General features: G+C 36.9%; 1 protein-coding gene across 3 annotated transcripts in view; it reads left to right on the top strand.

Moving 5' to 3' along the window:
- The window catches only part of TRRAP (transformation/transcription domain associated protein), a 74,244-nt gene that overhangs the window by 535 nt on the left and 57,588 nt on the right, over positions 1–16,121 (top strand). For all 3 annotated transcript variants that reach the window (XM_015643017.3, XM_015643019.3, XM_015643018.3), the window contains 20 exons: positions 408–558; positions 920–969; positions 1,904–2,014; positions 2,558–2,662; positions 3,262–3,345; positions 4,088–4,144; positions 4,725–4,850; positions 5,180–5,257; positions 5,484–5,572; positions 6,421–6,517; positions 6,884–7,022; positions 7,515–7,593; positions 8,580–8,814; positions 9,549–9,876; positions 9,990–10,087; positions 10,753–10,947; positions 11,483–11,674; positions 13,094–13,259; positions 14,495–14,751; positions 15,316–15,516. In XM_015643017.3, the coding sequence (XP_015498503.1) occupies positions 459–558; positions 920–969; positions 1,904–2,014; positions 2,558–2,662; positions 3,262–3,345; positions 4,088–4,144; positions 4,725–4,850; positions 5,180–5,257; positions 5,484–5,572; positions 6,421–6,517; positions 6,884–7,022; positions 7,515–7,593; positions 8,580–8,814; positions 9,549–9,876; positions 9,990–10,087; positions 10,753–10,947; positions 11,483–11,674; positions 13,094–13,259; positions 14,495–14,751; positions 15,316–15,516 (2,787 nt within the window). In that variant the 5' untranslated portion in view covers positions 408–458. The remainder of the gene's footprint in view (positions 1–407; positions 559–919; positions 970–1,903; positions 2,015–2,557; positions 2,663–3,261; positions 3,346–4,087; positions 4,145–4,724; positions 4,851–5,179; positions 5,258–5,483; positions 5,573–6,420; positions 6,518–6,883; positions 7,023–7,514; positions 7,594–8,579; positions 8,815–9,548; positions 9,877–9,989; positions 10,088–10,752; positions 10,948–11,482; positions 11,675–13,093; positions 13,260–14,494; positions 14,752–15,315; positions 15,517–16,121) is intronic.

Raw genomic sequence — 16,121 nt, forward strand, 5'->3', positions numbered from 1 at the left:
CAGCTGCGGGCGGCCCTGGGAGCGAGTCCCGCAGGGATGTGCCCCAGGGTAGCTGCAAGTTTGGGATCTGGCTGGGGCGGAAGGCAGAATGAATGACAGGTGTGCGGTGTCGGGAGCATCCCTGAGCCCGGAGCCTGCTGCTTGCTGGGAGACAGGAACCGGGAAAAACACGTGAATGCTTGTGCTGTGAAGAGCCCAATAACTTATTTTATCTATTAGTGCAGTCTTGTCACAGTGAATGCTGTACATGCTTGGTGTTGTATTTGTAAGCCTAATTCAGTGTTACAGTTGTGCTTTTTGGGAAAGGTGGTCCTCTTCAGTATGTCAGAAGAATGGATGTAGGCGATGTGGATAGCTGCTGTTAACAAGCCATGCAAACTAACAAATACTTCTGTATTCCTTTGTAGGTGTGTTGGTCTTGATTTTATGTACTGAAAAGTGATTCTTCCTTCTCCAAGATGGCATTTGTTTCAGCACAAGGTCCTACGGTGGTGGACCAAACCACTTTGATGAAAAAATACCTTCAGTTTGTGGCTGCTCTGACAGATGTCAATACACGTAAGAAACTTTCTTATTGAAAATTGCAGCTCTTCAGTAATTGGTTTCACAAGTGTTGCAGACTTGTTCAGGCAGTTGATAAATGAGACAGTGAAATCTGTCAAATTCGCTTTGAAATTTGTTTGAGTTTTGATTTTTGAAGAAGCAAGATGATGAGAAATACTTCCTTGAGCCTAAGTGAGTGAGCTGTGTGTGTGTGTGTAGTTGTGTGGTGGTTGTTTGAGAGACCCGTGTGTCTTATAATTGGGCAGTGATAGCTAAACTGATAAGATCTGATTGCTTCTTTGATCAATGAGCCTGGTGTTTTCCTTCATGATATAGTTTTACACTCACATTTTTTTTCTTGAATTTCCATTTTCAGCTGATGAAACCAAATTGAAAATGATGCAAGAAGTCAGTGAGAATTTTGAGGTAAATAAAAAGATAACAACCCCGAGCAACAAAACCCCAGCAAAAACCCACTAATGTTCTGCAGTGTATTAATTGAATTTCTGATGTTATGCAGTTAAAATATTAATAGTAGTATCCTATGACGTAAGATTTATATGGTTACAAGTCATTGATTTTAGGTTGGTATTTAGGAATTAGCCAGGTTGTTGAAGAATTGCATTTGGACTTAGCTTTCATTGACAAATCTTTATTCATTAAGCATTTAAATAAAAGTGAAGTAAGATATTTTTCTTCTATTTTTTGAATGTTATGAAATGTCTGCATTTAAAGCTTTCTTTTATTTAGTTCAAATGTGTATTGTGCCATTGTGAAACAGAGGCCTTTCTGATTCCTCTGAGTATCCCGTGGTGTGGAAGTGAGAGAGTTGTCAGATGCAGAATCTGACATCAGGAGTGGAGATGTCTCCAGTGACATCTTTTGCATGGTGATGGACCATCATTTTAGATGAGCAGCAGAGAAAACGTGAAACACAAGTTAACCCAGCCTTGTGTTAGCAGAAATTATACTTTAGTTGAATACTTAGTTTTTATGTGCCTGTTCTGAAGCTATAGAAACCTAAAAATCATTATTGTGGATTTTTTTATCTTCTTAATCTATTTCTGAAACAATTTATCAGACTAAAAGAATAGTTTTAAGTGCTTAGTCTGGTGATCTGTTTGCAATTGGAAGACTTAGTTGATTCTTTGCTCTTCCCTTCAGTAAGGAAGAACTTGTTCAGTATTTGTTTTGCTAATGTCCTCTTGGAACTCACTTGGTTCTGTGGTGTGTCAGCAGATACTTAGTCACTGAATCTATTCAAAATTCATTGAAAATGTTTAATAGTGGCTTTGAATGTAACTGAGTATAATCTGTGTAATGTCAATTTTATAACTCCCCATTTTTTGTTCTTAATTAGAATGTGACATCATCCCCTCAATATTCTACGTTCCTGGAACACATCATCCCTCGGTTTCTCACCTTTCTACAGGATGGGGAAGTTCAGTTTCTGCAGGAGAAGCCAGCACAGGTAAACTGTGTGGAGCATCTCCTGTCTTTTTGCTGTGAAGTCCTTGATTAACCTAATGAACTGATTTAAAACTTGTTAAAAATAGATCTGTTATTTGGAGTGGAACTGAAATAGTCCTGTTTCTAAATAAGTTACTTATAAACTATGGTAGTCTGGGCTTCTGTGAAAAGGAGTAAAAGTAGGTCTAACAGAATTTGCTTTCTTACTGAAATACTACACATTGTTACAAATTACTGACTTTACTGAAGGTTCAGAATGAAAGGCAAAAGTTCAGTCTTTGTCATTAAATACTTAAAATTGCATTCCTTAAAATAAGTCTGATTTTTCAGACAAATTTGTTAAATTTGCCTCATTCACATAGGTGGGTAGTAGGAATGGCTATGTCTTTGTGTATGAGCCTATGTCTACATAAAATAAAATGGCTTTTTTCTATTTCAACATGCAGAATTATTAAACTGAAAGAGATGCTGCAGCCAATTACTGGGTTTTGTAGGCCTTTCAAAAAGTTCTGTGTATCATTATTTTTTCCTTTTTTTTTAATAGCAACTCCGGAAGCTTGTGCTTGAAATAATTCACAGAATACCAACAAATGAACATCTTCGTCTTCATACCAAAAATATCCTGTCTGTGATGTTCAGATTTCTAGAGGTATCTTTTAATTCCTCTTAAAACAGTTTGAAATTTTCAGAAATGTTTTCATCTACTTTCTTCATCTCCAAGATTTGCTGGGGGTTGGATTTTCAGTAGCTGTGCTGCTGGAGCAGGAACAGAAGGACATTGTATTTAAGCTTCACCCATGCCCTCTCTTAGCACCTGCAGGTTTTCTGCATATTCTATCCTGCCCTTTAGAAACTTGGATTGTACAAATGCAGGGAACTGTTCTCAGGCTGTGCAGGATTTTCTCACAGATAGCTTATTCTTGGGAGTTTGTTTTCTGTCTTGGAATTCACACCACCATCATTTGAAGGGGTCTGACATGGGGGTCTCTGAGGGGCAATGGGAACAGGTCTGATGATACAGAGTGGTTGAGATGTCTGGGTTTTATTCCTCCAGGGTGGATTTGATTTCAGCCATACTCTAGGACTGCAGGGTATTCAAGGAAAGGTGTCTTCCTCACACAAATCTGTATTAATGGAGCACTTTAGATTGTTGAGAAGAGTATAATTTTACAGGGTTTTGAAGTACCCACTGAGTAGTTGAGGAATTCAGCAGTGGGCTCACTAAAAAGTTTTTCTTCTATTTTCCAGACAGAGAATGAAGAAAATGTACTGATTTGCCTAAGAATAATTATTGAATTGCACAAACAGTTTCGACCAGCAATCACTCAAGAAGTAAGTCATAATTCTTGTTACATGGGATGAAACTTGCTGCCGTGCTCTTCAGGATTGCTATTTTGTTCAACTGGATTGATTGATTTGTTTTGCTGTTGTCCTTTTATGCTGTTGTAGTAACCATATGATTAATCTTTTTTTCCTTTTTTTAATCTTAAAGTAATTTTTAAAAGAGGATTGCATAACGCTAGCACTCCTGTGGGAAAAAAACCAAACTGTTAAAGCTCAGTTGTACTTGGTTTAAATGTTTATGGATAGTATGATCAGTCTAAGGAATAAAATTCCCATGCAAAGGAAGAGAATTGATTCCCTCTTAGTTAGTAAAGGAAAATCCTGAAAAAGGAATTTACTCTGATTGACTTCCTCCTGCCTCCCCTCTTCTCTTCTGTGACTCATCAAGGGAAATTTGGAAGTTACCATTGTGATTCTCTTGCTTTTTGCCTTGATTTTCTTTTGGGAAGACTTAGTTGTCTCATAGTAATTATACCTAACAATACTGCATTGGAACTATGTAGAGATGATATGTAGATCAGATTCTTTCCAAGTGAAATTTGAATTAATACTGACAGAGCAGAAGGAGGTGGGAGAACACTTGCAGATTATTTTCATTATCACGAAAAATATACTGTACTGGTGAGTAGAGATTTAATGTATTTGTATTGTTAATACAAAGATTCTAAAATTGTGTTTTTTAATTATTTTTTAAAAAATTATTTATGGTAACTGACTTCTTCCTTCCTAGATTCATCATTTTTTGGACTTTGTGAAACAGATTTACAAGGAACTTCCAAAAGTAGTGGTAAGCTTCTTATTTCTTAAATTGTTCTTGCTATAGTCAGAAAACTAGTTTTTGTTACTTAACTCTAAAGGACACTGACATAATTGTTTTGCATCTAGTGATAGAAAGTAAATATAGTTTTAGTGAATCAGTTTATCAAAACTGTGTCTAGAAATGGAGACATTTAGATTTTGATTTGGAAAACCTCCTGTTCCCGGCACATTGTTACTGGTAGGAGAAAATAGAAGTGAGCAGAAGTTCTGGAGCAGGGTGAGGTTGGCTGCAGGTGTCTCCATGTAGCCAAAAGTGTTTTTCAGGGAAGGGTGGGGTGTAATCCTCCCTGCCTGATACAGAGTAACTCTTGGGATGTTTTCCTTTAGCTGGGAACCGCCTTGGCTGGGGGAGCTCTCCTGCTTCTCCATCCAGTGGGAAGCGTTGCAGGGTGTGTGTCTGGCCCAGGCAGATGCTGCAGTACAAACATCACGTGCAGAGAGGAGAAAACATCTCCAGGGGAAAATTACCTGGAGGAGATCTGAGGAGATGGATGGCCTTTCGACTATTACTGGCATTCTGATATTTTTCTTGTGCTCTTTGCTTGTAGAATCGGTATTTTGAGAACCCTCAGGTGATTCCAGAGAACACTGTTCCCACTCCTGAAATGGTTGGCATGATTACAACCATTGTGGTGAAAGTGAATCCTGAGCGAGAGGACAGTGAAACGAGGACAGTGAGTGTTCTGACTGCTCTTAACTGGGGGGGCTGTCTGTAGCACAGGGCCACAGATCATTAGGCCAGGCAAAAATAACAGACTTGCTTTTTGCTTGTTTTTCTTATCAAAACTTTTCTGTAGAAGCTGATTGAAACTTTCCAGATATATTCTATGCAGCTGTAATTACAGGATTTTTATTTAATGTAATACCCAATGCTTTTGTGTTTTTTAAATGTTATTATTAAATATAGTGCTACTAAAATGAGCAATTTCTGTAAAACTGTGTTTTACATACTCTTTTGAATTAATAATTTTACTGTTTATAAAGCATGTGTTCTTTCTTTCAGCATTCAATAATTCCCAGAGGATCTTTATCACTAAAGGTCTTGGCTGAGCTACCTATTATTGTTGTTCTCATGTATCAGGTTAGTACACTTCAGTATTTTGCATGTAAATACTTCATTACTGAATGGCTCATGTAACTTCTGTTGGCTAACATACTAGTAAAAATGAATGTTATATACTTTTGAAATTAAAATATCATCTAAAAATACGCTGGTGAGATGTCTTAATTTTTTTTATTAGCTCTCCAGTAATTTGATTGCAAGTGTGACTTGCAAATTTCTCTAATAATACTTTTTTTTTTTTAAGCTCTACAAACTGAACATTCATAATGTAGTGGCTGAATTTGTGCCCTTGATTATGAACACTATTATAATACAAGTTTCTGCTCAAGCAAGGTAAGAGCATTTAACAGTATTTTGATGGTATTTGAGATAAACTACTTAAACCTGTCATTCAGTATTGCTCAAAATATTTTTTCTTTCTATCTTGTGATTTTTGATTCTAGTCTTAATGCTTTTAATCTCAAAATTAGCAATGATTATTTGACTGAAAATTACCAAGGTTCCGTAGGTGAAGTTACTGGCATCGTATGTCATTGCTAAAGTCTGTAGTTGTGCTGTAGGTCCCAGTTTATTATTTGATAATGAGTTTTTTTAAAAACAGTTTCTGACAAATATTGACATCATCACAGACAGTGAAGAAGACCCTGGGATTGTGGACACTTGTTGTTCTTTAATCTTTGCCATACCATCTGTGATAGACTTGTGCTCTTCCTAGGTGTAGCTTCCATGAAGCCTTGTGCTGTTGCAGGGGTAGGCACTGCTTCTTCTGCCTCAGAGATGGATGTTGCTGAAGAACAGCAAGTGATTCTGGTCAGGGCAGTGGGAGCAAGATCTCTGCTTTTCCCTGTCTCCCTGGATGACCTGATTAAGTGGTTGAAGCTTGAGAGAGATAGACAAGTCTTTGGGAGGGAATATTGCTTGGAGAAAAATTGGCCCCAGTTAGGGGAGCTGAGCCAAATGTCTGCTGCCTTGTATTGGTTTGACTTTCTGTAGAAAGGTGCTGCTGGGAATTTGAATGGCACAGGGCTTGTTGAAAATGGGGTATTCCAGAGAGATTGTATTCTTTTAAGAAGCAAGAACTTCTCTACAAGATGATGTAATTTGAAACTTCACTGAATTTTCTGAGTGAAGGTATTAAAGGGGAGGAACAAAATCATAATCATTGTTTGATTTAATTTCAGACAACATAAACTTTATAACAAGGAGTTGTATGCTGATTTTATTGCTGCTCAGATTAAAACGTTGTCTTTCTTGGCTTACATCATCAGAATTTACCAGGTAGGATGAATTTTTATTACTTTGGTCCTTATTGCATCAGGATTCTAGTTGCTTTATGTCAGGCAAGTGACCTGCATGACTGCAGTGCATCAGGGGGTAGGGACAGGAGCATTTGTGTAGAATATCTGAAGGTGGAGCTGTACTTGGTTATCCTTTCAAAAGTATCCTCATGTGAATACAATGTAAAAATATGCCATTCCCCCTCCCTGGGCATTTATGGAATGGCTGTTGTAATTTAGTTTTAGGATAAGATTTTGGAAGAGAAACTAGAGAATTTAAATGGAGTACTATCTCACAAATGTAACACAAACCTTAAGATTAGAATGTTGTAGTAGTTGTACTCATGTTACTCTTTTTCTGTTGCAGGAATTAGTGGCTAAATATTCTCAGCAAATGGTAAAAGGAATGTTGCAGCTGCTCTCCAATTGTCCAGCTGAAACAGCACACCTCAGGAAAGAACTCCTGATTGCTGCTAAGCACATCCTGACAACAGACCTGAGAAGCCGTATGTAGGACTTCTTTAAAGTGTACCTGTAAACTGGAAAGGTTTCTGCTATTTCTGTCAGTTGAAGAGGCATATTACTTATTTTTATTGGACTGTCACAAAATGCCAGGCCAAATAGAATTGCTGTGTGCAGGGTGGCCCAGCTTGACATTTCCAGTAACTCATTAGTTATATGCAAAAAGATTTTAGAAGTTATAAATAAGCTGAGCATTTCTTTGTCTTTGCAAATATAATTGGCTTTGACTGTTTACTGCACTGTTACTCAAAGGGCAAGTGTCAGTGGAGTAGACAATCACAAGAGATTGCTTGAAAATTTCCTTGTAAATGGCACTGCCCTTTATAAGCTTCAGGAATTAATTTTAGGATAAAATCCCTTTCTAACTTTAGGTTTAAATACCTAAGTTAAGTGTTTTAATGCTTAACTATCTTGATTATTTCCTTTGCTGATTGTTGTGTATGGCTTATTAATTTTTTCTGGTTTTTAAATGGTAGAATTTATCCCATGCATGGACAAGCTGTTTGATGAATCTATACTGATTGGCTCTGGATACACTGCTCGGGAGACGCTGAGGTATGAGAAAGTTTAGAGTAACGATCTGAGTGCCTGCCAGGGCTGCTTACTTTGAAAATTATTAATGTTTACTGCAGCCTCTGTATAGGGTTCTAAATCTTTGCTTCAGATAACTAATTTTATTAGATTGTTTTATTGGCAGAGCTTCTGCTGCTGTAATGGTGGCTTTAACACTTTGATGGCACAGCATGGTAATGTGTGTGTAGGACAAAATAAGTAAAATGTGTGAATGAAGATGATTTTGGTTTTCTGAATTGTGGAGGACAACCAAAACAGAGAAACCAATTCAGTATCTGCCCAATATTTCATGAAACACCCTAAATCTTATGTCTGGTGTAAAACCTGAATGAGATTTAAACTGTTCTGTCAATGAATACTTAAACTTACTTGTTTGCAATTGAAGAAGTAAATGGAGAGAATACCTAACTTTCTGTGTCTTCAGTAGTCTAAATTTTAGGTGAGCTTTCTGTCCAAGTTAGTATCTGAACTGGGAGAATTACTTCATTTTGTTTAAGTACCAACATGACAACATGTATTAGACTTAGAAGTATTTGATCTGCTAGATTCTTTACCTGGTATTTAAAATGAAATGGTTTTTAAAATGTATCAGTTTTCATAACTGCTTTTGAAATCATGAATCATTTATGATTGTATGATATTACAGATTACCAGCTCTGCTCAAGATATGGGTAACATGCATGTTGATGAAAATACGTGGTGGGGTGTTCTGCCGTGAAGGAAGAAAGATCACAAAGGCAATACCAGAGTTATGGGATCCATTGATCCATCATTGGTTAGATTGCACAGGTTAAAGTTCCCTTCTGTAACCAAAAAATCCATGTGAACTCTGGGTTTGCATATGAAAACAGAAAGCTTACATTGAGAAATTTGGAAGCATCTCTAGGCAGTAATTACTTGCTTAGTCAAATTAAAAACATTTGTAGTTGTGCTCAGTGTGTTTTCCTCATTCCTTGTTTTGGCTGTAGACCCCTTGCATACAGCACCCTGGCAGACCTGGTACATCATGTCAGGCAGCACTTGCCTCTCAATGACCTCTCCCTGGCTGTCCAGCTGTTTGCCAAGAACATTGATGATGAATCCTTGCCAAGCAGTATCCAGACCATGTCTTGCAAACTTCTGCTAAATTTGGTAGACTGTATCCGCTCTAAAAGTGAACAGGAAAATGGAAATGGTAGAGACATCCTTATGAGAATGCTGGAGGTATTGATTCGTTTAAAGCATTTGATAATTGCTTGGATATCCTGTCAATCACATTTTACTTTCTCCTTTCTTCAGAAATGAGAATATGTAGGAGCAGCCTGTGTACTGTATTTCACTTCAATGCTTCAGAGAAGGGCTCTTTAAAATGCTCTGCAAGTGTAGTGGAGATGCTTTGTCAACTCAGCTTCATTCAGTTGCTAGTTTCAAAGCAGGAAATTGAATGTCTGTTTTGAATAGCTTGGTTTCTTTTAAATAATTTTATTCTAAATTTTAGTTAAAATCTTTTTTTTCTTGCATTTTTTAATACCTTCTGGTTATGGGTATGCTTTTTGGTGTGGGGTTTTTTTTAAGCCTTGAAAGAAGATCTTTGCACAAGTCCTTGGCACTTGTGCAAAGTCCTTGGCACTATACAATCTGTACAATTAGAAATAGCTGCTCTTTGAAGAACTAGTGATACTTTTCAAAGATCTTTATACGGAATTTTTTTTGGTATTTTTGAAAATCAAGGATGCAGTAGTTGTTTGAAGAAGTCAAACTAGTTTATTGATACACTTAAAAACATTTGCTGTCATTTGAATGACTTAAAAATAGCTGTAAGTTTTATTGATCTCGGTATGCCAATTTGAAATATTAATACTATCAAATTTAGGATGATTTTTGAAGAAGAAACTTATTTTCTTTTTCTTTCCCCCCACCTCCCTGTTCTTTGATCTGCCTCTCCTCCTTTGCCTTAGGTGTTTGTTCTGAAGTTCCACACCATAGCACGCTACCAGCTGTCTGTCATTTTTAAGAAGTGCAAGCCCCAGTCCGAGCTCGGGGCAGCTGAAGCCGCGTTACCTGGAGTGCCCACAGCAGCAAATACAGCCCCTGTTCCTGTCCCATCTCCTGCCCCAGCCACTCCTGTGGCCCCTGCACCAGTACCTGTGTTTGAAAAACAAGGGGAGAAAGAAAAGGAAGATAAGCAGACATTTCAGGTCACAGATTGCCGGAGCTTAGTGAAAACTTTGGTCTGTGGGGTCAAGACGATCACGTGGGGCATCACCTCATGCAAAGCTCCTGGTGGTAAAATTGCATATTTAATTGTATTTATCTCTCATAATTCTAGAGAAAAAAAGCCTCTCCAGAATGAAAACAGATAGTATTTTTAATGCTGAGCTATCTTATTCTTCTTTCAGAAGCGCAGTTCATTCCTAATAAGCAGTTGCAACCCAAGGAAACTCAAATCTATATAAAACTGGTAAAATATGCAATGCAAGCATTAGATATTTATCAGGTATGTAACCTGCTCACATAGCACTTCTATTTATACTGTCACTGTGTGGTAGATCTTTTATTAAGGATTTATTTGTCAGCTAAATCACACATTATGCATATAGTAGATTTTCACTGAATCTTTACTTGGGACCACAACTATTGAAAAATGCTCAACATGAAGAATTCATTTCAAAAGTGTATTTCAACATACTATTTGCAAGCATCAGGTTATTTTCTCAACAGCTGTTTTTGTTCATGCAGGCAGGTCAGACTGGAAATAATTGTCTTTCATGTAGTGAATTAAATCTTTCCTTGAAAGAGATAGTTTAGCTAACAGTTGGAGCATTCACATGTCTGTGTTTATCTTCTGTAGTTAATTTTATTAGAAATTACATTAGAAAGTAATAATGAAATGTAAGTGTGTTTGTGTATCAAGTAGTTTACAAATACACTGATAACTCCTACTGCTGTCTTTCTCCATTTCTAACTTCCTGGTTTTAAAATTTGTTCTGGAAACACACAATTTTAGTATTTTTGTCATGGTTGGGTCTTGTGCCCAACTTCTGGTTGTGTGGGGCTTGCATGTAAAACCCATAAAATCTCACTTTCAAAAGCTATTTTAAGAGTAATGGGGAATAAGCTACTCAAATTCTGTAACCAGTGTATGTGTCTCAATTGCTGTAGGTACAAATAGCAGGAAATGGACAGACATATGTTCGAGTAGCAAACTGTCAGACTGTCAGGATGAAAGAGGAAAAGGAAGTTCTGGAGCATTTTGCTGGTGTGTTCACAATGATGAACCCTTTAACTTTTAAAGAAATCTTTCAAACTACTGTTCCTTATATGGTAGAGAGGATCTCTAAAAACTATGCTCTTCAGGTATGTCATTGTTTGTTTTTTGAATTGATAATGGACAGCATGTAGGAAAGAGCTTAATGCCTTGAGGTACATATGGCTTACACAGAATTATAAATAGAAATATTGAAATCAGCTTGTGAGATTTGAAGCAGTCTGTATAAAGAGTAGTCTATGAAAATAATTTAAAGATGGATTTTCAAAAAACATTACCTAAGTGATGCAATAAAAACATGAACACTTCAGTTCAGAAGATATGAATGGACTTAATTCTTGAAAAGTACTGAACATTATGGGCTTGTTTTGTTCAGGATGTTGTGCTGATATTCTGCTGTTTTACAGAATGCAAATCCTATAATATCCATTTAAAATTTAACCTGGGAGTCCAACATTAAGCTACATACATGATTGTTTTCCACTGAGGACAAACAGAATCACTTGGGTAGCAGTGGAGATGGGGAAAGAAATTTAGATTTTTTTTTTTTTAATGGATAGTACATTTATCTTTTTGTTCTTTTTATTACAGTAGTAATAAGTTCTCTGTGGTTTCCTATTATAGATTGTTGCCAATTCTTTCTTGGCAAACCCTACTACCTCTGCTCTCTTTGCAACCATATTGGTGGAGTATCTTCTGGATCGTCTGCCAGAAATGGGCTCTAATGTGGAACTCTCCAATCTGTATCTCAAGCTGTTCAAGTTAGTCTTTGGCTCAGTTTCACTATTTGCAGCTGAAAATGAACAAATGCTGAAGGTAAAGGTCATTTGTGTTAAAAATAAGGGTGCTTTAAAAACAGCACTCTTAAGAGTTTTGCACAGTCCTAACATTTGAGAGTCATTTAATGTTTTGAAGCACTATTTGTGACATCTCCATTTTTCCCCAAATTCCAAGTACATGGCCTTGTTTATAAGAGATGGTTTCTGTGAATATTTTCTTCATATTTGAAACTATGAAGTGATGTTCTGATTCTGAGTATAAATGGCTGATACATGACTGTGGTTGCCATAAGCCCATGTAACTTCATGATCACGACAAGCAGAAATTCTTGCATATTTTCTTCCTTTGTTTCTTTATTAACTTAAGAGTTTTGCTTGGATTGAAATCACTTTTTTTTTTGTGTTGGTGAATCTTGTTCACTTGTGTCATATTCAGAGACATATACCTGTTGAGTTAGATTTTTCTGTGCTCTTGGAAAGTCTGGGTTTAGGGAATGCTATTTTTTCTACTGACAGCATAGTGTGTATTCCAAGGATCTGTTTATGTTGATGAGATCATCTCATTATTCAGTGAATTTAGAAATGCTGAGCTTGTAGCAAGAGTGCACTTTCCTCATAAAAGCAGCAGCTGCCTGTATCTAGAAAAGACATTAAGAATTTAATGGAACACTAATTGTTCTCTCATAGTTTTCTTTGTTTTTCTTCCTTGTACTTTGCACCAAACAAAATTTCTGATACAGGTAACTTTGTAGAGCAGAGGGGGGAATTACCAATTTCCCAGAATCTTTGCAAACTAACAGTAATATGAAGCAATATTCATATAACCTTTCTTTCATTCTTGCAGTTTGTCATCGGAATTAAGGTCACTTGGATTTTATAAGATGGAGATGGAGTTTAAAGAGTGTAATTTACTACCTTCACAGTTTCATGCTTCTGTTACTTTTTTTTTGTTTCTGTAGGATGGATGATAGGGGCCTTGGGCAGACAATTTAATTGAATGATGAAGGCTGTTTGCAGTGTTTGCATAGCAATGTAGAAAGCTTTTTAGATGTTAATAATAGCCAGACACGTTACTGTTTGTCTCTGGTCCTTGAAAATACTGGTATTTATCAACTATTTTTAATGAATCTTACAAGGTGTTCATGTCCTCTGCTCTAGAAAGGCCACCAGTTCCATAGCCTTTTTCACTTGAGAGAGTTTGCTTTCAAAATGTAATTTTAGCATTGACAAAAATTAGGAACTAGTGATGAAATTAGGGCGGGGAAAATTATTATTGTTAAATGTCCTCTCTTGCCATTCTGACACCTCTGATTTCTGCTCCACATTCCCAGATACCTGAGAGGAAATATTTTTTCGTTGTCAGATTTGCAGAATCTCATGCTAAACTCTTGTACAGTACGATGATGATGATAAAATTTGATACTTTATTAATCTTCAAGCTTTATTTTCTTTATAGCCACATTTGCACAAGATTGTGAACAGCTCTATGGAACTTGCACAGACTGCCAAAGAGCCCTATAACTATTTCCTGCTGCTCAGAGCACTGTTCAGATCTATTGGAGGAGGCAGTCATGATCTGTTATACCAAGAATTCTTGCCGCTGTTACCAAACTTACTGCAAGGTAGAACAATACCTTCTTTCCCCGCCCCAGCTTCTGATTTTTTTTATGTGAATAGTAGTAATAAAGTTATGTTATGTAGTTAAAAACCCCTCAAAACTAAAACCCTACCCCTGATAAGTAGCTTCAGATTTTGATTTTAGCAATTGATTTAAATACCTTGAATGTGCTTTTTTTCATTTACTATCAGCTGCTTCAGGCTCCATAGTTTTGGCTGCTTCACAATTTCTGCTGCTTCTTCTTCTTTTCATTGTGGGGCTGTTGGAGTTTTCTTGTTTCTTTTACTGGTTTGGGTTTTATTTTTTTTTTTGCAATGGATAACTTTGTTGGCATAAAGCATTTGAGGGATGAGTGAGTAGGCAAAGGAACATAGCCAGGCCATCACTGGTTTTGTGGGGAGAACACGGCAGTGAAGCTCTGGCTGTTCTGCAGTTGAGGGCCTGTGTGTGCCCCTGCAAGGGCATGATAAATAGAAATCAAGTAGTGCCAGACTGCACAAAGAAATGGGAATAACAATCAGTTTGATTAATTGAGCATTTATGCTTGCAAGAACTGTGTTCCAAAAATACTGAGGGTGAGCAAGGAAATGTGGAGAGCTACTTAAACCTAAGGACAAGCTAATTAGAATTATTCCAGGACTGTAGGCTGGTTCAGATCTACAGCTGTAGGGACAGTTTTTATTGTAGTTAGCAAATATATATGTTATCAATAAATCATTATGTAAAAGTCACGTCAGTAGATTCATAGAGTATGTGAAATCTTTATGGGGAGAAAAATGTCTTGGGGAATGTGCTTAGTCTGTGTGGGGCAATTAATGTACTTGAACTCAATGAATGTTTCTTTTCAGGATTCAAAATATTTTAAAAAACAGTTGTTCTGTCTGGATTTGTTTTTTAATGTTACAAGGCTGAGGTTTGAGTCAAATTATCTTTTTCTCTTTTTTATCTGCTGTATTCAAATGCTGTCTTACTGAGTCCAATATTAAACTTAAAAATATACATAGATGCTTTTTCTTCTATATGTGTGTATATAAAGAAGCATTCAGTGCATGACATCCTTAGATGTAAGTTAGAATAATGAATGGTATTAATATTTTGTAAATCTTTTATTTGCAGAGCTGTAAGCTCTACAGTGTTCAAAAACATCAGGTTCTTTTGAAACTAGGAAATAGCAATTTTTAACAGTAAACTGTGGACTGTCTTTTTCCTATGGGTGTATAACTTATCCATAATTTTCAGGACTTAATATGTTACAAAGTGGCCTTCACAAACAGCACATGAAAGACTTGTTTGTAGAGCTCTGCCTCACTGTGCCGGTTCGTCTGAGCTCGCTGCTGCCTTACCTGCCAATGCTGATGGACCCCTTGGTGTCAGCTCTCAATGGATCCCAGACCCTCGTTAGCCAGGGCTTAAGGACTCTGGAATTGTGTGTGGATAACTTGCAGCCAGACTTTCTGTATGACCACATTCAGCCAGTTCGAGCTGAGCTCATGCAGGTAAAAGTGTTGTTTCCTGTTAGACCACAAGATGTCATTGAATATGTGCTGAATATTATTAGAAATTTGTGTGAAGCTTTGGTTACAAAAACTTGAAAAATCTGTCATGAAACCCACACCAGTTTGATAGGAGTGAAGAAGAATAGTTGATATTATGCTGTTAAGCTGAAAACACTGAAAATTTAGAAGTGATTTGTTTCTCCTGTATACTTAAATGGTTATATTCTATTTCCTTTATTTGCTTTTATATTTCAAAACTAGCTCTGAGCTTAATTCAGTCCAGACTTAACTGGCCTGCTTTTTCAGTTAACAGTTTTGTTTAATATTCATCATAAACATGAAACTGCCTTCCAGGATAGCAAAGATTTTGTAGCTGATGACAGTAGTCTAATCTAAAACTGCATTTAGGACAACCTTGTTACAAAGCACTTGGGCTGTTGTAGACTTAGGCAGGGTCAGTTACCCAAATACAATAATAAAGTGTTTTTCTTGACTTTTTTTTTAATTACAACTCAAACAATGTTGAGGTAAGCCTGGTCTGCCCGTGTGCCTTTCAACCCCCAGGCTTTGTGGCGAACCCTGCGCAATCCTGCTGACAGCATCTCCCACGTGGCTTACCGTGTGCTTGGGAAATTTGGTGGAAGTAACAGGAAGATGTTGAAGGAATCACAGAAACTACAATATGTGGTCACAGAAATCCAAGGACCCAGTATTACAATTGAATTTTCAGACTGTAAAGCATCCATTCAGCTCCCAATGGAAAAGGTAAGGGCTTAAGTTACTGCAGTGCTAAGAAACATAAAATATCTGTCTGGATGTTTTTTCTTGGTTTCTTTTATAAACTGTGTAAGATTTTACCCCCAAAATAATAGATTTAGGCATGCTGTACTGCTCTTATGAAGTGATAGGATACAGAGCTAAACTGGCCCAACTAAATGTTTTCACAGAATGGGTAAGGTGGGAACTTCTGGTATATTGCTTAGGTTAGGAGCAGGAATGTCATCTAAAAGTCCCTATTTGCTTTTTGAAATGTACCAAAAATTTACAGTAGAAATTCTTCAGTGGTGATTATTCTCATGACTCCAGTGATTTGGTTTTGTTTGCTGTCTCTGGAAGCACTTTGAACTGTGCTAGCTTTCATCTGGCAGTCACGGTGTATCACAAGTGCTTAGTTCTCACTAATTACAGCAATCTAATCTCTGAGAGTGAAACTGGATTCTGAGATAATTTGGTCTGTAGAGTTTTAATACTTACCTTTTCAATTAGACTTTCATAAGTAGATATGATCTAAATGTAGTAAGCAATTTTCTTCACAGGCAGCTGGCTCTCTGGCTCCATCCAGCCATCAGGCTTAAAAATAGCTTGGAAAA

The sequence above is a fragment of the Parus major genome, chromosome 14, assembly GCF_001522545.3.
Source record: "Parus major isolate Abel chromosome 14, Parus_major1.1, whole genome shotgun sequence".
Taxonomy (NCBI): Eukaryota; Metazoa; Chordata; class Aves; order Passeriformes; family Paridae; genus Parus; species Parus major.